The sequence below is a fragment of the Artemia sp. Qi Xiang Cuo genome, chromosome 16 (assembly GCF_049724085.1).
Source record: "Artemia sp. Qi Xiang Cuo chromosome 16, ASM4972408v1, whole genome shotgun sequence".
Lineage (NCBI taxonomy): Eukaryota > Metazoa > Arthropoda > Branchiopoda > Anostraca > Artemiidae > Artemia > Artemia sp. Qi Xiang Cuo.
The window spans coordinates 29,354,413-29,379,784 of NC_142809.1; the positions used below are offsets into that span (position 1 = coordinate 29,354,413).

General features: G+C 35.1%; 1 protein-coding gene across 2 annotated transcripts in view; it reads left to right on the forward strand.

Annotated features, from left to right (window-relative positions):
• Ugalt (UDP-galactose transporter) overlaps positions 1-22,187 on the forward strand; it is a 41,906-nt gene extending 19,719 nt beyond the window's left edge. Inside the window, exons 3-8 of one of the 2 annotated variants that reach the window (XM_089102087.1) lie at positions 4,129-4,346; positions 5,801-5,906; positions 7,732-7,877; positions 11,597-11,812; positions 18,084-18,245; positions 21,133-22,187. In XM_089102087.1, coding sequence (XP_088958213.1) covers positions 4,129-4,346; positions 5,801-5,906; positions 7,732-7,877; positions 11,597-11,812; positions 18,084-18,245; positions 21,133-21,138 — 854 coding nt within the window. In that variant the 3' untranslated portion in view covers positions 21,139-22,187. The remainder of the gene's footprint in view (positions 1-4,128; positions 4,347-5,800; positions 5,907-7,731; positions 7,878-11,596; positions 11,813-18,083; positions 18,246-21,132) is intronic. The other variant, XM_089102088.1, reaches the window with a different exon arrangement.
• Positions 22,188-25,372: the final 3,185 nt, after the last annotated feature.

Consider the following 25,372-nt stretch of genomic DNA (forward strand, 5'->3'; position numbering starts at 1 on the left):
CAAAATAAAGGACCTATATGATTTCGTGTTCCTTATTATTACTAGATATGATAACAACACTATTTACAATACTGCATACTTTTCCTTCCTGGGAGCTGGGCTCCCCGCTGATATAAGTGGAAATCCCCGCCGGGAATATGTGACGTGAACTAAGCAGTAGACGTTTCTAATGGGACTGGTATCTGCGAGAAATACACCTGGTATCAAACTGTTTATGGTGATGCATAATTAAGTTACGTTTTCTGGATGACTCTTGGTTTGATGTGGATATGGACTAAGGATTCCCCTACAAAGGATCAGCAGCTTGCACCAACATCCTACTCCCCCCCCCCCCTCCCGAGGGCTTCTTACAACAATTTTAACCGTAACGCATATGTAATCTCTTATCCCCCACTCTATGGTTAAGATTCTATTCCTGGATAATATAATACTTATACCCCTGATGAACAAACTTTATTAGAGAATATCATGATTGAAGTTTGACTTTAACCAGACTACGTATCACTGAACCAGGTTTCCTGGAGGAAAAAAAAAATTAATCAAACTGATCCTTCTGCTCTTAACATTCGTCAAAACTCAAGTACTCTAACATCCATTAAAATTTCTCTTTTGAAATTAAAACATTGCTTTCCTGAAAATGTCAATTAAAAAATTATTAAAAGTACCTTCTCTGCAAACATTAATGGAGATGAGTCAATTGCCAGTCCAAGATGCGAAAAATACAGAAAAACTGCTAATCGCAAAAAGTAACCTATTAACCAAACGTTGATGATTTGCTTTATCAGGTTAGGTTATAAAACATTAATATTAGGATAAAACAATATCCTATCTTTGGAAGTGTTTTTGGATTAGGATATAAGTTATTCTATGTTAAATTTGTTGATAAAATCAGTTTATTTAATTTGATGAAGATAAAATCAATGATGACCATCTCCCTAGTTCGTGCCTAATTGAGCCTCCTGATGTTTAAGCCCACTTTGAGGGTCCCCAAACAAAATAGTATAAAAAGTCCAATTGAAATTGGATAAACGTTGAGATATATATTACTACTATATGCACTCTACTCTCAACTATTAAAGTCCCGTTTTACTTGCTCCAGACTTCGATTAATAGCCCAGATTCTAAGGAAGGCCTAAATTTGTATTATTACCAGATTGTAGAATGTTTAAAGTTGGCCACAAAAGCTGCAGTTCCGATTGAGCACGTGTGCTCTGGGTCTCACAAGCCCCTGTGGAATATACATCCGGAAGTAAAAAAAGTAAAGAACTGCGCAAAGTTTTGGTTGCGACTGTGGAACGTTTGCGATCGACCCTCTGCCGGTGCTATGTTTACATTCAAGCAAAAAACGAAGAAACAAAACAAATCCTGTTTACGTAATGCAAGACTCAACGCGTGGGACGCTCCAAATAGTAAAATGACCTGGAATAGAGTTATCAATAGCAGTAAGTGTACTCCCCCAGCTCAGTCTAAATTAATCCTTATGAATTTTGTGCACCACTATATTGACATATTTTCCGTATTTAACCAGTATGTTCAGAAACATTTTTCCAATCTACTTAGTTCGGTCCTGCCAGAGTCTGTTTGTCACCATAGAGTTCTTGCGATAAGTATGATTGATTTGTATCGGGCGCTGAAGAAAGTAAAAAGATCAGATTCTCTTGATTGTGATGGCCTATGTTTTAGGAATTTTGCTTATGATTGCCCATTATTGTTGAACCACGTGCAGTTATTATTTCAGATTTGTATAGCTCAGTCTCTGCTTCCTGATAGTTTTCTTTCCAGTAGTGTCACGCCTATACTTAAACGAGCTAAAGATCCACATTCATGTTCAAATTATAGATCGATTACTGTATCATGCTTTATGAGTAAGATTTTTGAGTATATTCTTTTGCCTGAAATAACTTCTAAGTGCGATTTTTCGTCTTTTCAATTAGGATTTAGAAGAGGGGTTGGCTGCCCCCAGTCACATCATGTGCTCAGCCGGTTGTTAAAGAAAACTTTTGCTCAGAAGCGTTCATTGTATTGCTGCACAGTAGACATTTCCGGGGCTTTTGACAATGTTGTTCACGCCCAGGCCTTGTATTCCCTTGCCGATCCCGGAGTTAATTATTCAGTTATTTCTATATTGCGATATTTGTATGATAATTTTTATGTGCAAATTAAGTGGATGTCACATATTTCTGATTTGATAGCTGTTAGGAAAGGCGTTAGACAGGGAGGTGTTTTATCTTCTTATATATTTAAATGTTTCCTCGCTGCTTGTTTAAACCATCTATCTCCTACTATGTTTTTTCGTAAGTTGTGGTTTAAGTTATTTTGCATACGCCGATGGTGTGCTTTTAGTTAGTTTTTCTTGTCGAGGGCTAGCTCAAAATTTCTGTAAGCTGTCTTCTCTTCTTAGTGATATTGGCCTATCTGTTAATTTTGGAAAGTGTGAGTTTATGTGCTTTAATAGTAGAATTTATGTTATCTCCACTAAACCTTGGTTCGATTTCATTACCTTGTTTTGATAATGTTAAGTGGTTTGATATATTGTTTTGCCCGTCTATTTCTGAAACCTTCTCCGAGTTGGTTACTAATGCATTAAAAAACATTCGTGTGTCGTATGGTAAAATATCTCCAAATAGAGGGCGTTATCACCGTAAGGGTCTAAGCTCGGCATTATAATAGTTTTTGCTCCTCAGGAGTAAATTTTACATCTGGATTCCACCACCTGCTGAGAAAAAAAGATTTACGGAGACTTAGAAGGGGTTACTTTAGATACTGTAAATATCTGATTTGTTTACCCGGCCGTTTCAAAAATAGAAATATTGTATCCCGTTATGGTGTCATTGATGCTTGCGCGCTACTGGCCAGTGTGGCTTCTAGTATGATTATGAATACTTGTAATGTTGTTTCTGTCACTGACCTCCTAGTTTGCGTTTTCCATCGTGATATCGGTTAAATTGTATTTTTTTTTTCGCATTGTTGTTGTTATTTTTTCTTCTATATTTTCTATTACTCCGCAGTGTCATTTCTAGTCTTCATTTATGGGTTATAAACAAATTAATTAATTAATTTTAATCTCTATGGCTGAAGAGCCAAAAGTTGGTTCCCGCGGTTAATTTTCTCCTCCAACTACCCTTCCCTATCCAAACTTTGCACCTATAGACAAGTACCACTTCTGACACAAGATCAATAAGGGAGTATTTAGGGAATGATTCTAATGATGAAGTCTTAATCATTGAAAATTAATAAAGTTGTATTATTTGAGCCAATTGGATTTTTTCATAGTCTTCTAATTGGCTGACAAATTTTATAAACAATTCTGATTGACTCAAATTAGCGCCAGTTGAATCTCGGAATTAATAGAATCTCTTTGTGAAATGGGCCTTTACTGTCATTTTTTGTTCTTGTGTTTTTTGTTGCATAAATTCCTAGGTTACTTGTTGGGAATGGTTTGAAGTATGTCACACAAACGATTTTGGGTGATGACATTTGTGTAATCCAACGTTTTATTCCTCAATAGAATTTAAGCTGTATCTACACTGAAAAAACAACAGAAACTCAAAATACGGCAATTGGTGGTAAACTATCCCTCTAAGGACAAGACTATTGTAATGAAAGTGTGTTTTTATTTTAAAGTGAGCAATTGAACATAGGGGTTCAGCTGATAAAACAAAGTTGATTCCTCCTTGAATATGGCTAAACTATTTAGGAAAAGTAGAAATAAACACTTCAGCAGAAAATCCTAGTAAACCAGTAGAATTTGTAAAACACATTCCCTCCTCTCCCCTTTTTGACATATGATTTGGCCAAAAAAGCGATTTGGATGCCCCTCCTTCTCCTAGGTAGAGTCCCGTGACCCCTTCTCTCTCTAAAGGTAGAACGCGTGTGAACATGTGTGTTCACTTTTAGGTTATCGAACAGTTGCATTTTTAATTTTTAGGTAATGCCAATTGGGGGCATTTTGAAAACTAAAATAGCATAGCTCTTAAATCAGTGATAATTTTAGGCTTTTCAGTACGCAATGTCATCGCACTACATACCCTGCTACCAAGTCAAGACTGTGCAGACAGTTCACAATGTGGTTTGGCTATGGTCGGCAATCTTGTGAATGGGTCATTAATGATGTCTTTCCTTTTCTAGCCGTTGTGATGTCTGAATTAGTGAAACTATTTACATGTCTGCTAATAGTATTTAAAGAAGAAGATTCTAATATAGGAAAAGCGAAAATTGCAGTTAATGAGCAAATTATTAGGCAGCCAATGGACACGTTAAAAGTGTGTATCCCCTCATTAATATACGTTGTTCAGAATAACCTGCTTTACTTAGCTGCTTCCAATTTAGATGCTGCCACATATCAGGTTTGCTCTTTTGATTTGTTTTTATTCATTTTGCATTGCCCTTGATGTCTAAAATTATTATTAGTTTTTCCTTTACTGCTAACGAAGATGATCTGAATCAGCTTTGTCTGAATTCCTTGAAAATAATGTGACGTAAGCTCACCATGGATTTTGTACCGAATTCAGTAGGGTCAATTGAGGGGGGGGGGGTGTACCCCAAGATTTTTCTCTCCCTCAGATTTTTTGCCACTCGCCTAGATTTTGAAAAATATTTCTTTTGGGGGGGGGGGATATTTTATATTAAAATTGCTTCTTTTTGTATTTTTATTGAAAAAATCACCCTTCCTAATTTTTTGTGAATTGATCCCTCTGACTAAAGTGCTCTCTCCTTATCATTTGGCCAATAACCATTGAGCCGCAAAGGAAACCAAATATCATATGAGACTATCTAGAAAGAATACCAATGGGCTTTCACTCCAAGAGAATTTTACTTTGGCAACAGAAAGATTAACTCCTTAGGACATTGTTTTGTTCGTGATTTTAACCATTACTTTCATTGCTTGTCATTTTCATTATATTTTTTTTTGTGTGTGTTGACCTTGAAATATTAGGTACTGCTTTGGATTTTTGTGATTGTTTTTTCCAGATCTTGCAGTATTTCATTCAGTTTTGTTCAATATTAAAACTGATATGAACTGAATAAACATTGTATAAGTGCAATGTCTCCAACATTTGCTCATACCGGATTTTAGCTGTTAGATAATTATAATGAGGAGCAAAATAAAGCTTATTTTTGGCTTAAAAAATAAAGTGTGGTACAGCAGAAGTAACATTTAAGATTTTGAGACAAAATTGTCAGTTTGACATGAATAGAATTGTGTACTTTGGCTGTTTGACAAGCTACATTTTTGAAGTAGGGAACAAACAAATGACTTGAAAAGCTCAAACAAATCTTCAGAAAACTTAGTGAATTTTCGGACGTAGTTTCACTTAATGTTCCACTCTACCGGAACCATAAAGTATTTTACATCGAGGGATATGCTTTGTGAGATTTCATGACTAAATTTTAATTTTTTTTCCTTAAAAAAAGTTGCCACAAAAACAATAAAAAAAAAATTCCAAGTAAACCCCAATATAGCTAAAAGAAGTCACTATTTCTTTTTTTCTTGATCGATTTATATCTGCGTGCTTTAGACGATACCCCTTACCGTTCAAAAAATTAAAGATTTTATAATGTAGTATATGTGGAAACAGAAAACGAATATCTGGTAATTTGCTATTAGTTAGCTCAAGAAAAATTGCCTAAATAATATCAGCTTAAATCTGACTGTCTTGAAAGCCTTCTCTTGAAATACTTTGTTGATCTTATAGTTTTTCTGTATTTGTTTGTTTTATGCTTTTGTTTTGAATTATCGTTTAATCCATGGCTCACTTAGACATTCTAGTTAAGGTTTAAAGCGTATTTTCTATTTTAGGTTACATATCAGTTGAAAATCTTGACAGCAGCTTTGTTCACTGTGACAATTTTACGAAGAAAATTAATTAGTACGCAATGGATTTCGCTCGTGGTTCTTGTTACGGGCAAGTGTTTTTGTTCTTTAAATGGGATATTCGTATTAATTGCCAAGGGTTGTGGTGGACAGATATTCAGACTTGTTTTTTTCTTTAGTCATTGCCAGGGGAGGGGGGGGGGACATGGCTCCCATGCTTTAATTTTCATTTTTAGGGGATCTTTTCATCAAATTCAGCCAGTAAATATATTAGGGGAAATTTTAAAGAAGACGAAAGACTACCGTGTCTGTATTTCCATTAAATCTTGAATTTTGCTTGTAAAAACGTATAATTTGGCGGGAAATTATAGTAGAGTGTGGCACAGTTCCTACAATTTAAAAACAGAATAATCACCCCTTGAATGGTCTTTGTATTGATCTGTTGGTATTTTTTGTCATTTCAGCAAGCTTTTTGAACGTATTGTTATTTACACAGAAATTTTAGAAGTATCTGATACTTTGTCTGTTATAATGCCTCTTAGATTCTGGAATTCAATTTTTTTCTTGAACAGATATATGCACGAGACACCATTATAAAGGTACAACGGGGAGTGAGCCAGGGTGAGGTCTTATTTCCTACCCTTTTTAAGATTCGTGTTTTTAGCCTTTTGGCTTAGGTTCCGACCAAATCCTTTTCTGCTTTTGATGATGTTTCTTACCTTGCATGGGCAGACGGTTGTCTTACGATTAGCCGTTCTAGAATTAGTCTCTTCCAAATAGCTTCAGTCGGTTCTTCTGCTTTTATTATATTGGGATTGTGATTAAAAATACGACTTTCTTCCCTATAACTTTGCAACTGTCTTAGCTTCTTGTAGATTGTATTCGATGGCTTGGTTTCTCAATTTTACATGAGAGAGAAAATTTGTGTTGATGAAAAGTAAAAACTACAAAATGACAATGTCCATTAAGCCTAATGGCTTCTGCGACCATCTCTTCACTAAAAAGCAAAACACTATATTAAATCCTCGAATTAATATTGAAAAAACCGTCTCCCTGTTTAAAAAAAAAGAAAAAAGCAAGTTCCTAAATCATACCCGTCAAACGCTGTTTCTTTTCAGAAACCACCGAAAAGTCAGCTTATTAGCCTCTTGAGTAATTCGCTTCACTCAACCGCTGTGTTCCAAGCTGCTGGGAATGGTTCAGTATCTCATAACTAAAGAATTCACCAGGATGAATGTGCAACACTACTATCCATTCTATTCTTATCTTTTCCTCTATGATAGTAATTATTTTTTCTGTATTATCTTAGTGTTTATTTTTCTTCGAACATATAACATGAACGTGTTGGGTGGTAGGTACGCAGAATTAGGCATCAAATCCTGATAATCATAGTGATATGGCGTTTGTGCTCACGTTGAGGGAGTCTTAAAGTGTTATAAGATACGGTGTCATAAAGGTTCTTCATTACTTGTAAGGTAAGCCATATCCCACACACGCCACGTACGTAAGTAGGGGGGGGGGAAGTATTGGGCCCAACCCCCCACCCCCGAAGTGTCAAATTTATCTTGATTTCTGGGTCCTTCTTATTTAAATTATCAAATGAGTTTGTTTTTAGTGTTTGGGCCCCTCCCTCGAAAAAGTTTTTGCGTACGTGCCCGCACCATGCTTTCAACTTTTGTCTTAAAAAAAAAATCCATTGTTGTGTGTGGATGTGAATAGAACTAGAAAGGGGCTTTTATTGTTTTTTTTCTTTTTTCTTATTAAACAATTGGTACTGGAAATTATGATAGAGAGTTGTATGAACTGTTAATAAGACTTCGGGAAGTTTGGAGTAGATTAGGGTTTCATCGTTCAGAAAGTTGAGAACCACTTGCATATGCAACACTCAAGTGCAGGTATTAATATTTTTATTTCAGGTGTTGCATTAGTTCAGCTTGCTGATCAACCTAACAAGCCAGGTCAAGCTGATGCGAATCAAAGTAAATTCATTGGATTCTCTGCTGCTATTGCAGCCTGCTTTTTATCGGGATTTGCTGGAATTTATTTTGAGAAAATATTGAAGGTACTTAAATCTAACCCTGCTTTTTTGTGATCATCCATTGACTATGACTATTGACCAAATGACTATTTAAAAATATCATATAAATGCTGTCAAATTAAAAAACATTAGTGCGTAATTCAAAATTAAAGTAACAAGTAAATTAGATGCCTAACCATTAGCTGACGCTTTTGTTTTTTTGCAAACTGCTCATATAATGAAGACAGCAAAGATACTGATTCAGCTACTTTAGAGGGACATTTGGATCAATCTTTGAGGGCTTCCTAATGTCCACATATCATCTTCTCTATCCATGTCCTATGAGTTTCATGCAGTTTTGGGCACTTTCGTGCAAATATTGGAGAAGGAGAGCAAGTGTCAGAAGTCATCCTTTTCGTCGCCATAACTTTCAAGCTGATCGGTGGAAAAAGCTTGGAGGGTCACTGCCCGATTTTGTACCCCCAACCACACAGATTTAAGATGCATACGTGATTTTACTTCAAATAAGGAGTCATTTGACTACCTTTCAACTAAAAAGTTGATTATAGAAGGGTTGGGGTTGTCAGAGGACCACTGGTCTACTCTAAACCTCTATCGATGCCTATTTAAAGTGGTTGTGACATTTCCTTTTTTTACAAAAAAGTTTCCAGGAAGGTTGGGGAGATGCTGGGCAACTAGTCTATTTTGTGCTTGGAATGATACAGTTTGAAAATCATTGCATGTGTTCGATCTAAACAGGGTGTAATATGCCTGCTATTATGTCGAAAAGCTGGATATGGGACGGCTGGACGACCTAAGAGTGTTCAAGAGTTTATTTCGCTCATCCAATCATACAGATTGATAATCCTTGCATGATTTGAATTCAGTATTCCTACTTTTCGGCTAGAAAGCTGGCGGTGGGAGTCACAAAGAGGTTTCAGAAGAGCCTGGAAAGAGTTTCATGCACACTTTCTAAAGTCTCAAAAGTTTTTTTTTTTTTTTTTTTTTTTAATTACAGGTGATCAGTTGTAAGTGTAGATCATACCAAGCTGTTGAGAATCAGGACTGGATTCAAGAATTTTCCCGTCTTCTTGTGCATTTATATAAGAAAAGGAAACGATCAAAAATCGGGTTTTTAAGGCCAAACGGGATACTGAATAAACAAACAATGCGAATATCTCGGGAGGACAACCACTTCTCTTCTTCAACACGAAACAAAATAATGTATTCAAGGAAAGTGCCGGAGAAAAAAAAAAAAAACGCGGAAAGTCAATCTGAAAAGAACCAAAAAACCGATGAAAAAACCAAAAACTTAAAAGGCGGATAAAATTCCATAAAAGCCAAAAGTTATAAGAACTAAAACCAAATACCTATCAACCATAAAGCGAGTCATTTGCCAATATTCGCGATTTGCACAAAATCTAAAAAATTATGAACTGCCATCGACGGATACTGAGAAACAAACATATACTGAGTGAACAACTGAGAAACAAAAGAAAAGAAAACCATTCATTCACTCAAAAACAAAACGAACCAGCAATTAAAGAAGTTGGAGAACTATGTCATCTGATTTCGGATTTTAATTATTGCATTTTTTGCAGACACTCTTTGAGACCTAAGGGGTTGTTCACGTGTTTGATTATATGACTGGGAAAGTGGTTCAAGGTTTATTTCAGGGATTACTAAAGTATCGGCTTCTCTTTTTAGAAAACCGAAATGTGATTCGTCTATTCTTAAATCACCAAAATCTCTGTTTAAAGCTATACCTAAATGTTGGTATCTAAAAATTTCAGCCGCTTCCCTGTAGTGCTGGACAATACCTTTGTCATGAGAAATTAAACTAGCTTGGTTGAATAAAATAGTATGTTCCGGAAAATCATAGATATGTTCTGCAAGGGCAGAGTCAAAATTTTCCGTTTTTTTTCGGTTTTAAAGGGTGTTATCAATAGAGGTAGAGTGTTGATTTAATCTATCTGTAAGCTGTTGTTGAGTTCTTTCGATGTAATAAAGACCAAACGAGAATGGAATCCTCACCAACGGCTTACAGATAGATTAAGTCAACACTCTACCTCAATTGATAACACCCTTAAAAACGGAAAAAAACGGAAAATTTTGACTCTACCCTTGCAGAACATATCTTTAATTTTCCGAAACATACTATTTTATTTAACCAAGGTAGTTTAATTTCTCATAACAAAGGTATTGTGTAGGAATCAAAATTTTCCGGTTTTTTCCGCTTTTCAAGGGTGTTGATTTAATCTATCTGTAAGCCGTTGGTGAGTTCTTCCGATGTACTAAAGACAACACGAGCATGGAATCCTCACCATGTACTAAAGACATTAGAATTGCTTGATCATATCAAACGTCTCTAACGCAAATTTATCGAGTTTCACACAAAATTTAATCGCGTACCTCTGCTCTAACGAACGCTGCATTTTCGGCTTGCACCACTCACAGAAAACACGTCACGCAAAAATGCCTGTCCTGACTCTCCATGTGCTCGGAGACACCTGACCAGCCGCTTGTTCATTAGCTTGAAACGCCCTCTACTGAATCCAGTCGGCGCGAGCACGCTCCGAAGTACAGTCGCGGCGGGAGAAAGGTCAGTCCTAATACTTTCCGGACAAACCCTGTGTAGGATAATTTGTAATCGTTTTAAATTCTAATGTCGCTCTTTACTTCTATTGAACAAAACTATTTATTTTCTATTTATCTTGATTCTCAGCTTTGTCTCCCTATTTTTCTAAATTTTATTCAATTCCTAAAAAAATACCCTGTACGTTGACTTTTCTTATTTTTACATATTCATTGCATCTACTATCCTTACTAATGATGCTGTAGTAAATGAATTTATTTACTAGGCTAATTTCCACGTTGCCTAGCATCGCCTCATTTATTCCTACTCTAAGCGACTTAGTCTGCTTAAGACAAATTGTCGCCCTCTTTTTGCACTCTGTATTACCCAAACATAAAAAAAAATTTATTCATGTTGCTGATATTTATATCTAGATCGCTCAAGTCATGTGTATAATCAAAGTCCAAAGAATTTTACCTTTTCGTTTAATGCTATTTTTTCTCATAGCTTCCCATGTTCCCCCGGAAATAAATACGCCTTTGCAAATTTGACCAGTGGACCAAAAAATACTTGAATATTTTTTTACTTGTTAATCCGCTATTAAACAAGTGTGAGATCCAGCCTTTAGTTATAGGAATGACAATACATTTAATTTTTCTTGTAGACTTATCTATTATGTTTGACTAACCATGTTTGGAGAGCCTGTCGGATGACACATATAAAAAAGAAAAGACGTAGTTTATGCTGTTTCTGGGAACTGGAGAAAAATTGGATCGCTCCTTCCTCTAAACACTAATTCCTAAGTCTTTTTACAACCCCCCCCCCCCTCCCCAAAAAAAGAAAAAAAACTTTCTATCAAAGTTCCAGCTCAATCCCTGAGCCGTGGAGCAAGACAGAGGATATGTGTCAAATTAGGCACAAAATTCTTCAGCTTTTAATGAAACTAATTGACCCCATGGAAAATCTGTAATGAGATATAGTCGCTGGCCTTTAGGCTTCAGGCATAAAACCAATCATGCTTTATTGTTAGCATTCAAAAACCAACTGACTGATCTAATCGTATAAGTCTCTGTGTAAACTATTACCAGTTTTATAGCAAAGCATATAGTTGCTAGATTAGCGACTGGAATACCTTCACAAGGTAATCCTTCACCATTAGAAAAACTCAATTTACTCTATGCCTTTTCAGGGATCCAATGTTTCAGTTTGGATGCGAAATATACAGCTGAGCTTCCTATCTTTACCATTTGGACTCATTACATGCGTCATCAACGACTACACCCAGTTGAAAGAAAAGGGGTTCTTTTATGGATATGATGGATTCGTTTGGTATTTAGTAGTGCTCCAAGCTACTGGAGGTCTAATTGTTGCTGCTGTAGTAAAATATGCTGACAACATTCTAAAGGTTAGTTATATTTATCATGGTTACAGCAATAGCTGTAACCAAGTAAAGAGTGAACCCTGGTCCATAGTAACAGAAAGTTTAAAAATTGTGATTTAATAAAAACTCTAAGGAGGAAATACCCTGACACATTTTTTGGTATCATCAAAGAAGAAAAAATGTCCTGCAAAGTATCATTTATCGAAACGAATTAAGTTTGTGTTCTGCTAAAGAATCATACATTCGGTGTTATAGAAAAACTTAAATCATGGAAATTAAAAATGAACGAGTTTTTAACATTTAAAAGGACTTCATTGACATGCCTATTAAGGCGAAAAAAATTATTGTAAAGGGTGGTGAAAAGGTCAAAGAAGGAATACGACGCCTATAAATGGCAAAAAAAAAATGCAGTTCCTTCGTGTATTTTTCATAGTATCTCTTCTTTTCAGTCATTAGATGGATTCTAGATTCTTGTTCATAGATTATAATTGATGGGTCATTAAAAAACTGAATGTGTCAAAAACTATTGCAAGATAAGCTCGTCCAAGGAATACAAGGATAATTTTGTGCATTGTTTTGTATTTGAAGACCTTCTAAGAGCAGAATTTGAGAAACGGATGGGACACTTAGAGACAGTATAGACTGAGGGGAACCCAGTAATTGATCAAGGAGGGAAGTACTTACATTTATCTATATTTATGGATCAAAGAGCAGTCATTCATAATCTAGCTTTAAAATTCCATCCATCTGTACCGTCCCCTTTCGCAAAATCCTGGATCTTTCAGAGAGAGAACCTCAGTGCAGCCAGCTATAATATTCAAAACTCCTTAGGATGTTCCAGGAAGCGTGGAGCTGAATCGGTCGAGAGGGTGCAAGATTCATTTCAGTATTGTGCAAAATGTTTTATATGCAAGTGGAATCAGTTCCTCGGAATATAATGTGACACTTCCAGGAAGGTGCTTGTAAATGTTGCTTTTAGGGGGGTTCTAGTTCCAGCAAAGTAGAGCCATCTCTTACAGCTTAAAGCTCGATCCGAGATTGGCCAAAAGAGATAATTGGAGGACATTGGATCAGTCTCCATACTGATTCTAGATGGGCTGCTAGCCTTGAAAGCATTGGGCTTAAGGTTTTTTTTTTTTTAACTTCAAGCCTTATCCAAATATAGGAAATCTATTAAGTTTAAACATATCCATAGAAAGTTCTTTGCATAAGAAAACTGGCATAATTTCAGAAGAGGAAAAAACCATGAATACCCAAGAACGTCAAATTATGGATGCTCAAAAACCTCCTTATAGGATAATATGCGCCTAACTGTGAAAACTACGATATATCGTGTTTTCTGCGCCACAAGTCTTTTTTTACCGGTAGGTAGTGGTCGAAAAACAGCTAGTTCCCCTCCCCCCCCCCCTTCCTTTTTTTGCTCTTGGAACCTTTTGGAGGGAAGATGACATCGCGGCAAAATTTTACATCGCGGCAAAAACTGAGGAGGGGGTCAGAGGGGGATAGTGGCCCCTCATAAATTTGAAAATTTTTATGTTCTGTCGTTTTCTGAGGAAATCAATCTAATCGATTTTCAGGTAAAGCCATGGTCGCCCCTGAAAAACCGCTTGAAGACTAAAATACTGCACTTAGGCATCGTTTAAAAACAAAACTTAATTGGGTGCTAAATTTGGCATATCGACGAATCGACTTGGAAAGTACGCATATTTTTCTAATTAAATAATTTTGAAAAGCCTCTCTGTTTGGCATTTTAATTATTTTAAACTTTTTTTGTCATCAGATCTAATAATCTTATTAGATTTTGGTCAAAGTAACAATTTTTTTAAAAAAAAGTTCTTCATTGTAAAATAAATACCTAGTTGTTGCATTGCCGCCACCAAGGGGCCAAGATAGATTAACATATTAAATGATATCCCTCGTTTGCTGCAGATCTGAACTACATAAGAAAAGTGAAGTAGGTTTTGTTATTTGAGTTTGATTCTTTTTTTCTTTTTTTTTCAGAAACTATGCTCTTATAGGAGTTTATAAAGGATTTGAGAATAAATTGTTCTAATACGTATATAGAAAAAAACTATCTAGTTCTTCTACGCAGAGTGGAATCAAATTGTGCTTTAGAGGCCTTGAAGGTGTTTCTAAAAAAATCCAAATTGTTCATCCATATGCTTTTACATCATCAACATTTACGAGTAAGAAGAACTTGGCTTTTTTTTACTTTTTTACGATGCTTTAAACAAATTTAAGGCATTTATGAACAAAAGTTGAAGTATTTTAGACATGGAATAAAGGATGAGCAGGTTCCAAAAACCCTATTCAGGCAAGACCTTCTCTTTTCCCCTATAGGTTCTAAAAGCGTTTAACATCGTACAGTGGACTGCCAGTAAAATTTTGAAGCTACCATCCCTCCTCCCCACGTGTAACTCCCCTGAAAGCTTATAGTAGGAGAAAAATAAGTTTTGACCAGGAAAAAATTGGTACAGAAATGGTTTCTTCACCATTCGGACCGGAAAAAAATGTTTAACAACATATCAAAAATCTAAATCTCTAGCTCGATGCGAAATTGTTTTTTTTTAATGTCTTTTTATTTATTTTCTCAAAAACCGAGAAAAAAATTTAAAACTTAAAATATAATTTTTTAAAAATATTTTTATATAAGATTTTGGCCATTAATTAATTTATTATAATCATTACGTTACCTGACCAAAATAAAAATACTTAACAGCAAAAAAAAAAGAAAAAATGGGGAAAAAACTGTTTAGTTTGGGAAAAAAAATATTAACAGCGTTTATCAAGGTCTACTGCGGAATAAGTTTGTCGTTCTTGTAGTCTATTTGGCTATGTAAACGAAAGGCTTAGAAAAAAAAAGACTAAACAACAATAAACAGGAATGACGAAACACCTCAGCGCCAAACACCATGAGACAAGGTAGGTTCTAACTTAAAGTGTTCAGAAAAAAGCTTTTATCTTATTTTTCAAATATATAAAAATTGCATATCATCAAAATGTAGGAACTAGATTTTTCATCATCACAGTTAAATGTTATTCTTCTTCACTTAGTTCTTCTTGAAACTTCGAATTGTTGCACAAGCTTCCCTTACAGGTACGGCAGGCTATAGTACGCTCAAGTCCGCTTTTCTTACAGGTACACTTTTCACTATCACAGCCGTCAATACGACACGAGCATTGGATAATTTGAAAGCACCGTTTCACTCAAGTGGTAAGGATAGATGGGAATTTTCCCTTTTGGGGCTACTTCATCTAATGAAACTTCAACTCTCGGACTGGGTGATCGGATGTTAATGAGAGGAGGCGTGACTGTTGCTAGCAGAGCCATCCCATGGAAAGTGTTTCTTCCGTCCATCGTGCAAACATCGTGATCTGCATTATCAGCTACATGCTGCACAGCATGTGCGGAGGTAACTCCTGCAAGGCTAGATTCATCATGGACTGATGCACAGCGTTTAAATTTCTGGACTTCATCATAGGAGGAGCAGAATCCATGGCTGTGTAAAGTGTCAATAAGAAATCTGGACTTGAAATGGTGATCCAGTTGCACTGCTAAGCCTAGTTGCAGTGGACAAATGAGGGCACGCGGGTGAGCTGCTTGAACGATGGAATTGCCAATGGCAAGCACTTTGAAGGAAATATTGGTTCCAACGAATATATCACCTAAGAACACCATTATGCTGTCAGGTAGAGAGCCTTATAGCTGTTCTCCAGAAAAAATCTGCTGTGCGGTCATATATGATTCCTTCTGTGCTGGCAGTCCTTTGATATCACTTTTGATAATCTTTGCTGCTGCTCTAATAAGCTTGATTTTCTCACTCTCTTCGTTATTGGTTTTGTCCAAGAAATAAAAATTCTGGAGTATCGCTGATGCTTTTTCTTTGAATGTCACCACGTCAGCCTTACCGTCAATAGTTGCAAATACTAGCTGGTCACTGAAATATTCCAGAAGCTTGTTCTTCAAGTACTTGTTAGAGTACGGTTCAAGGTCTGTCCCATTCAAAAGCTCTCCCATTTTAACAAACAAGTCCACTGACTTTATACTGTTCTTCGTCATTTTCTTCAAAAAAAGTAGCCAGCTTCAAAAACGCCTGATATCTTTCATCGTGATCTGGCCTCCCCTTTTTTGGACGTTTTTTATCTGGCTCAGTATCTTCGAGTATTCCAAAATATTCTTGCGTCGCAAATCTGGCTGGAAGGCTCTTATTTAATCGAAACATAGAAGAACAGGCTGTGTGATAAATGGTGTCAACTGCGTGCAGGTCTGACACTGCACATATTCGGCGGGAAACGTTATTTGACCAATCATCATTACGGAATTTGCACACTGCCCTTATACTCTCTTCAAAGTCTTTAATCCTAACCTTGTACCACTCGTCTTCTTTTCTGTTGGTAGTGTTGAGATTTATGTTTGAAGTACACAAAAAGCAACGCTCTTGGAAGTTGAAACTTGGAGTCCTTGATCGGAGTACCACTTTTTCTGCTTTCGTCTTTTCTTGCAAGGTTTGTCGTCTCTCATTCTCAATTTTCGACAGGTATATTTTGTTTGTGAAAGTCTTTCTGCAAGCAACATTGACTTGGTTCCCTGCCTCGACAGAGATGGTTGGTACCTCTCGTTTTGCTAGCTTCATTGATCGCCGTAGCTCCTTTTTCTGCCAGTACCGACGATTCTGAGGTGTCTATTGAACGTTCACAAAGGGGACATAAAACTGCGGAGAACTGGGAATAAGTGAGCTGTCGGTGAATGTTACAACTAAAACCCTGATTCTGAACCGAAAAATCTGTAGCTAAACCCTCCCCAGTTCAGATAGGTTACTAAAATAAATGAACTGTCAATCTTATTGAGAGCCGGCGTCGAATATCATGGGTGCTTTAAGGATTCTTGACCAGGGAAATCTGACAGTCACATCCGCGAAAGGGACCGGCGATAGTCGATAGTACTCTCGCTTCCACTAGAGAAATAGCTTTTTCGTTCCGCCTAGCGGCGTTGACCGTGCTGCACTCTAGCGACTTGTTTGCTGTACTTAAGTTTTCTTCAGACAGATGGCGCTGATAAAATCTGTGTCAGAAAAGAGAGCTAGGACGAGCGTAGTCTTCTTTCCTTTCTATATTTCCTTCCTCCGATTCCTTTCCGCTTCCTAGTAGTTACGTTACAAAAGCATCGGCAAGAAAAACAATCAAAAACGCACCTGTGTTAAATCTCTGCTCAGACTCCAAAATACTTTCCATCTGAGGAGTTTTTTTGCTGATAGGTGGCTCTACAAGGCTCAGCAGACTGAAGCAACTTTGAAAAGAGTGTCAGATCAAGGCATGGTGTAACAGAAAGTGAATATGAGAAGGGACTTTCCAGCTGGTTGAAAATGTCGTCACCAATAAAGCTCGGTAGGAAAAGAAATGGATTCGGAACGCTGGTAGGCTATTTGTTCAGATGGGGAAAAATGAACCGAAAATTCGTGCTCCTCTTCGAAAAATACCCCGTGATCGTGTGTCGCTTGATTTTTTTTTTTTTTTTTTTTACTTCATACAAAAAAAAAACATAAAAAAGAACTAAATGATTAAAAGTGATGTTTGTGTCTAATAAAAGAGCACAAAAACTATCGTTTATTAAAAGGGAAACAATCAATAAACTACTTTTCTTTTCACGGTTCCTCATTCTCGGATTCTGGAAATATCTAAAAAATAGGCGCAAAAAACGTGAAAAAAAGGGAATTTCGCAACGGGATGGAGATTTAGATTTTTGATATGTTGTAGAGCTTTCTTTTCTGAACACAGTGGTGCAAAAATAATTTATGTACCAATTTTTTCCTGGTTCGACCATTTTTTTTCGTATCTTTCCCCTACTATTATGTATTTCCCCTGCGAGATACATAAGACAATAAGGTAACGAATTTGACTAATCTTGCATCAAAATTGTCATCAAATAATGTTGTGTTTAACTTATCTATTAGCTTATTTGAGTTTCAGCTTTTAAACATGCCATTTACTATGCAGTGCAAATGCTAATTTAATTTAGCGTTCAAACGCTTAGATTTCTTGGTCAGGGGGCTTTCACAAAATTATTTTCCTTGCAAAACGTACTTTATTTTTTCGACTGGAAAAATCACACAAAAATTAACGAAGTTGGTGATTCCCCCCCCCCCCCTCTCATGGTTACTACTCTATAGCTCTGGGTTGAAAAATTTTTGCTTTTGGATATTTTAATGGCGATCTGGTGTCAAAATCAATTCTTGCTGCTACTAGTAGCCAAAGAAATGTTGCTTAAGTCATCGACTATTTTCAATTTTTTTTTCAGGGATTTGCAACTTCACTGGCAATCATTTTATCTTGTATAGCGTCTGTATATATCTTTGACTTCCATCTGACTCTGCAGTTTGCTTTTGGCACATCTCTAGTCATTGGTTCTGTTTTCCTGTACGGCTATGTTCCTAGAACTCACTCCAGAGCGAAGGTCATTGTAAGATATTTACTTCAAGATTTATTTTCGAAAATGTCTGTGTGACTGTGTGACTGTGTGACATTGTACAACTCTACAATGGCTCTTACTTCGATTTTAATGCTATGTAACTTTCATAATTTTTTATTTGCGACTCCCTTATCTGTTATTTTGGTTCCATTAAAGGGGTTGTGCCTACTCCAATTAGCACTAGCTCAAAAGGTTTTCTTGATACCTTTCGTAAGATAATCTTCCACTTGATTTTTGGGAAGTCACTTTAACTTGATGTCGAAGGTATTAGTACTTTGAAGGAAAGTTGATTTATACTTAAAAGCAGTAATTCACCCACTTTAACAAACAACAAATATAATAGAAAATTTATGTTACCTATTATAAAGTGATGTAAAAGAATTGTGTAGTAAAATGGCAAGTTTGCATACTTACATACACGTAAATATTAAGGAGTGTAACTTTATGCGAAGTATGAACTTCATATTTAACGGTTACCAACTCTGGATAAAAGTAAACATAGGTCTCATTTCTTCCTCAGTGTTACCAAGGAGGTGTTAAGGATTTGTTTGGACGGGGGGGGGGGGTACAAAATAAAGTGTGTCAAAAATTTTGTAGTGTTTTTATGAGTCAGACAGAAATTTCAGGGGGGGGGGGTTCAAACACTGGATAGGTCTTGAGTGTTTCATTATATCTCTTTTTGCTTTTAACCTCTTAAAGACTAGAACATCCAATCTTGGTATGAAATGGAAAGCTGGAGAAAAATTTTATAGTTTTTTTTTAGCTACTCCTATTTATTATGGAGATATTTAGTACGGTAGCGTAATATTCAGGACACTGTAAAGTGCCGCGAAAAATAGTTTAACAACCGAGACTGTATGTTTAAGAAGTTTAAGAAGAACATAACAGTCCACTCTAAATTATCCTTAGAATTGATTCTTCGTTTTTTTTATGTATGTAATATTTATGTATCTTTGACTAATTAATTTGTTTTGTATAGCTTTTAGTTCATCTCACCGAGCGTGGGAAGAAGTAACTAATAAGAAAAAAAAAAGTCAAGCTCGTCTCTGAGAAAAAAAAAACAAAAACAAAAAAGCAGTGCCTTGTAGGAGTGCCAAGTAGCATCCTAAACTTAATTACGAACCTAAATAACAGTATTTTATAGATTTTTTACTTTATATCGGGCTAAATAGAAAAGAACCACTTTTGTCAAAAGAGCAGAGTAGCTTTATTATGTACGTTTTTCTTTTAACGTTTAACTTTTAACTAGCTTATGTCCTAACCATAAATACCTTATTAACAGTAAGAAATAGTTTAGAAGCAAAAGAATCCATCTATCTTTAAATTTTTGGGTGGACTCGAATTAGCTTGGGTGTTTAACATTGGTCCAAACTAGAATAAAGTGTAGATAATTTTGTTTTGAATTTTATAATGTAGCTGGGTAAGACAAAATAAGTCTTATTTCCGAAAAATAGCTATCACTAGCGTAGATGGCCGGAATTCGTCCTACAGAGTCAAACTCTAAATACAGAAAAAAAAAAGATATGATAAGATTGGTCAGAAAAAATATTAAAACTACCAGAATTTTTAAAGGAATTAAACACTTAATTAAAATACAAATACAATTTAGTCTATGTGACTAAAAAACGCTACTCACTATTTAGTACACAAAAAAAAGAAAGACTATAAAAAGAATGTTTAATATTGTAAGATAAACTTTAATTAATGAGTGGTAAGAACCGGAAAGGAAAAAGGGAGAGGATATTAACTTATTTAAGATATCAACTATCTAGGGGGTAAAGTTCTTCTATATCTTCCTGTTACAAATTTTATTGAGGCAAATGTTTTTTTTTTTTGTTGAAGCAGAAAGATGGGCGTGGGGTCTTAGGAGGAAAATCTGATTAGGGAAAAGTGAATTTGACCGCTGGTTATGTAGGGCTGTGTTGACGAAACGCAAGACAATGCTTTACCTCAAGGAAGTTTAATTTTATTTAAGATAATTCTTAGGCACCTGTTTCGGCCTGCCTCTTTTATGCCCGAAAAATCCATGGAGATGCCAGATTGATAAACAGAATAGATTTTCTCTGGGATTGGGCTTATGAATGACAGGAAAATTTTCAAACAAATGTGATTTAGAATATTTATTTTTCGAAAGAGTTTAAGGTGGGCACATGTGCCACTTGAGCGTTACGAACTATCATTAATATGGTAATCCCATTTTAAGTCGCTGCGTTGTCAGTGGTGCTAGCAGTTTGTTCCAATTCCATGTTAAACATTTATATCTTATTTCCGATGCTCTTATTATACGACACTCCAATTATATCTAACGCTCTTTGTTTTAGAAATTGAAAATGTTTCTTTTTAATGCACTATTTCTGAACTAGTGAAAAGGTGGCGTCTGCTGTATCACAAAATCAGAGAAAATTTATAACAAGTTCGAACCATTTTTCGAACACCCCCCCCCCCCACTCCCTGAAGATATAATTTATAAACGATTACAAAATTTTGGAATCTTAAATTATAACATAGGTAACATGAAAATTCAGTCTCAATGGAAAAGGTTTCTCCCCGAGAACGGCCTTGCTTAGTTGAGTAGTTATATTTGTTTTTCTGGATGCACTGAAATCAGGTTTTTTCTATCAATATTATGCTCTAAGCATGTATCCTATATGTTTCTTGACGTACCTTGAAAGAATGCATGTTTTTTCCTGTATCTAAAAGTAGAGATTTAGAAATCCCGATTGCCACGAAAAAACTGTTGGTAGGCAAGAATCCCCTAAACTGCATCTGAGTATGTTTATATCTGTTAGTGTGATTTCAGGCTTAAAGAAGAATAAGTCATTTAATCTCCCTACTATAAGGTGATATTTTGTTTCTCATATTTTTCTTATATTTTCAGGTATGATTCCCTCGATTAAACTATTGAATGGTACGAAGTATGACTGTCTGATTCTGTTATTTTTAGTTATCTTAAATTGTTTACGAATTACACATTACAAAAAAAAAATTGCTCAGGAAAGGGAAAGCTTGTGCAGTATTTAAAAAGAATGAACGATATCACTAAAATTAGACTGTGTTTGAAAATGTATTCAGAAGTGTTTTTTTTTTTTTTTGTTGCTTAGCACCTGCATCTCTGTAAAATTTCGAGTTTATGAAGCATCGAAGGTGTGACTTAAGTTGATGAACTTAAAAAAAAAATGTGTTGACGTGTTTTAGCCAGAAACCGACTAAAAATTTCCAGGTTCATCATATCTGGTACTTTGATGTTACGTTAAATATTGTTATATAACCCCTTCACACGAAGGAGATTTGAAATTTCTCTTGAATGTGCTGTGCAAAACTTTGTACTTTGGAAGACAAAAAAAAATGTTAAAAGCTTAAAATTTCGTCGCATTTGAAAAAAGGAAAACTTAAAAAAAAAAAAATTGAGACAAAATGGAGTTTCTGGTGGCAACTTTCTTAAGCCAAAATTTGTTATTTATTCCTTTGTTTATATGCTGCCAAGATAGCTTTAACCCTCTGCTTACCAAGGAAGTTGTTAAAAAAAAAAAAAAAAAAAAAAAAAAAAAAAAAAAAAAAATCTGATCTCTCTTTAGAGTAATGGACATATGTTCGATTTGACTTCATTGTTTACTGGTACTCTTGACGGAATGGAGTGTTGATTCAGTCCTTGGAAAAAACACTATATCCCTTTGCCTTAAAAATTGTTTTGTTTGTACCCAAATTATCACAGCCTTTATAGACCTTCCAGGGTCTCCTTCCCCGCTCTCTGCATTTGTGAAAGCCCTGGGTCAAGATTTGCCACTGTTGTATATACCCTTCAATGGTTGACTTCGTGGTAAGCTGTTACGTTTTGGTGCTAGACTTGTTTTTGATTTTTTGTTTCAATTGGTGATGTTATTTCTTTTATATCAAGTTAAATAAATTTGCAAATTTTACAGTATTGGATTTATGATGTAGCTGAAGTTTAATTCAATTCAATTAAAACTTTTTATTTCCTCCGAATACGAAGAGTAAAATTAAAAAAAAAAAGAACCGCTAATCAACAGGCCATAAAATTCTTTTAAACCATATAACAACAAGTACGCAAAGGCCTCCAGTCAAACTTACCCCACAAATTAACACTTCATTCAATAAATAATAAATTAACACTTCACAAATTAAGACTTCATTCAATAATTAATAAATAAATAAAAAAAAAATATATATTAAGCTTCATGCGCAGCTTTATATAAATTATTAGAAAAGAGGTAATTTAGAAAAAAAAAATTTTGCTTTTTCTCCAAAACATCAATATCAATAATGTACTCAATTATTAACCCTAGGACATCTGTTCAAAAGCAGAATCGATTAAATTATTTTTGTATGTTTTTTTAGGGATTCTAAGATAAAGCAGTGAATTACTGCTTCCGCTATGGTATTTATAAGGTCATACTCTAAAACAGATATTAAAATAAAAAAAAAATACTAAGTAACGTCGAACACTAATAGTTTTATTATAAAGATCAATTTTTGCTGTCTATGCTAAAGTGTTCTTACGCATGTTTGATTTTCTCAAGCACATAAGAGTAAAATGCTTTATATCCTGGAGTACAGTATTTCTTCCACCAGATGATGTAACATCAAAATTTAAACCGAAATTTTTATCTTCTCTTTTTTTTGCATTGTTTGTTTTACGGGCTTGATCGATTTAGCTTCTGCAGAATTGAGACCAAACGAAGAACCTTTGGTGACTTAAGGGAAACTAGAGTTAAGATAATTTATCAGGGCTATCCCCTTCCCTCCAATTGAGTCTACTGATATTAGGGATAGTAGCTGTATTAAACTTTTTTTAATGGTTTCAATGGAAAATAACAATGGAACTGCCTTTAGAATTATACTTGATAGGTTATATAGTCGAGAAGAGATTAAGATGTCAAAAGTAAGGCTTTATAAAAAGTTCCATGTGAGTATACACCCCCCCCCCCCCGGTACCCAAACTCTATGTAAGGAGACACTAGGTTTTATCAGTGAGCATATTCGTAAATCATCGACCCCACCCATATATATTATGTATTTTCTTAGTAATTTCCGATCAGTTCTAAGTGAAATATTGCTTTTCAGCTTTTTTCCATGGAAAATATATACTCTTTAATAAAAAGAGTGAATAAAAAAACAAAAGTGTAAAAATTTTGTAGAAAAAAAAAGAAAGTAGAAAATAAAGTCAAATATAAGAAAAGGAAAGAAAATAAGGTGTAAATTTATATTCAATCTTTCCTTATTGAAAACTTTGTTTTTTTTCTCAATTGAATTCCTGAATAAGCGAGCCCTTTTGATTGTATTTATTAGCCTATCTTTAGCTCTAAAACTTTTTAACAAGCCATAGAAGGTAAAAGTGTGAAAGCCTGGCCTAAAAATGAACAAGGATTTAATTTGAAAATCTAGCAATTCCATATCTAGGCTTAGAAGTGCTCTTGTTGGAAATCTATGTATTTGTTTGTTTTTTTTTAAATAAGGGATTTCATGATAGAGCTCAGGGCAGTCCATGGAACTGAAATGGAGAAGTTAGAAGTACCTTAGTCATTAGACTTACATGACAAACGGTATTGAACAAGAAGAGGCCTGAGGTAAATAAATCTTGTTTGGTCTTAGTTAATTGTTCCTGGCTCTCATTGGTTTTATTTTGTGTTGAATATGATAATAAAATATTAAAATAATACATCCGGAGAACAATTCCTTCCTTCAGTTTAAAATCTTTCTCTATGGGAAGGAATTTTCCTTTCAAAGTATGTTCAGACCAGGAACGTACATCTAAGTGGGAGTTTTTAACCCCATTTCCTTGAAATCTCTAGATTCTTATAAGTTTTATCAGTAATTTAGAATTCCTTTGAATATTTGAAAAAAAAACTTCTCTACGTACGTGCCTGGCTTTGGTTAGTATGAACTATCGGTATGAACAATATAAGTTGAGGGTTGTTTGTTCAGAAATAGAAGCGACCCAAAATAATCTAATTTGTCTGTTACTTTTATTTTTCTGACTGAGTTGATCTTCTCTACACGGTAAAAAAAAAGTCAACATAATCTTAAGCGTAAATATTACAAAATTAAAACTTCAATAAAAACCCATGAAATCAACCATGCTTTGACATCAAGCGTCTAAGATTCAGACAAAGCTTGATAGAAACAGATTAGGGCTCAATATAAAATTGCAAGACGTATTTTGGTTATAAATGAATAAAACCGCAAAGACCTAATAACAGTATTTAGTTGTGGCTCAAGCTCAGGGACAAAAAATGATTTAATTGTGCCGAGAGCCAAACTGAAGTCTGGTTCTTATTTTAATTAGTCGGCATTCAACTCATCTTGATAGCATACATTGTCATAAATAATGTCAGAATTGTCAATTTAATAATGTCAAATATTGTCAGAATTTTTTTATTTCCCACTTTAACTAGCAGTTGAAATTCAGAGGGCCCCAAAATAGGCTTTATGTATAAAGGAGTTTGATATCTGCTGAATTGAATCCTGTATATGATTTTGATGAATAGTTCCTTGAATTAAAGGGTTTTACGTTAAAAGGGTCTTATTATATACGAGCTTAGTGCATAATTTGCTGGCATATCAAGTCTGGACTTTCTAGGAATACTTGTTAGCAAAAAAATTGTATTAAACCCTTTGACCAAGAAAGGCTTAGACAAAATGATGTCTTGACAAAATGCATTGACAAAAAATGATTTAATTGTGCCGAGAGCCAAACTGAAGTCTGGTTCTTATTTTAATTAGTTGGCATTCAACTCATCTTGATAGCATACATTGTCATAAATAATGTCAGAATTGTCAATTTAATAATGTCAAATATTGTCAAAATTTTTTTTATTTCCCACTTTAACTAGCAGTTGAAATTCAGAGGGCCCCAAAATAGGCTTTATGTATAAAGGAGTTTGATATCTGCTGAATTGAATCCTGTATATGATTTTGATGAATAGTTTCTTGAATTAAAGGGTTTTACGTTAAAAGGGTCTTATTATATACGAGCTTAGTGCATAATTTGCTGGCATATCGAGTCTGGACTTTGTAGGAATACTTGTTAGCAAAAAATTGTATTAAACCCTTTGACCAAGAAAGGCTTAGACAAAATGATGTCTTGACAAAATGCATTG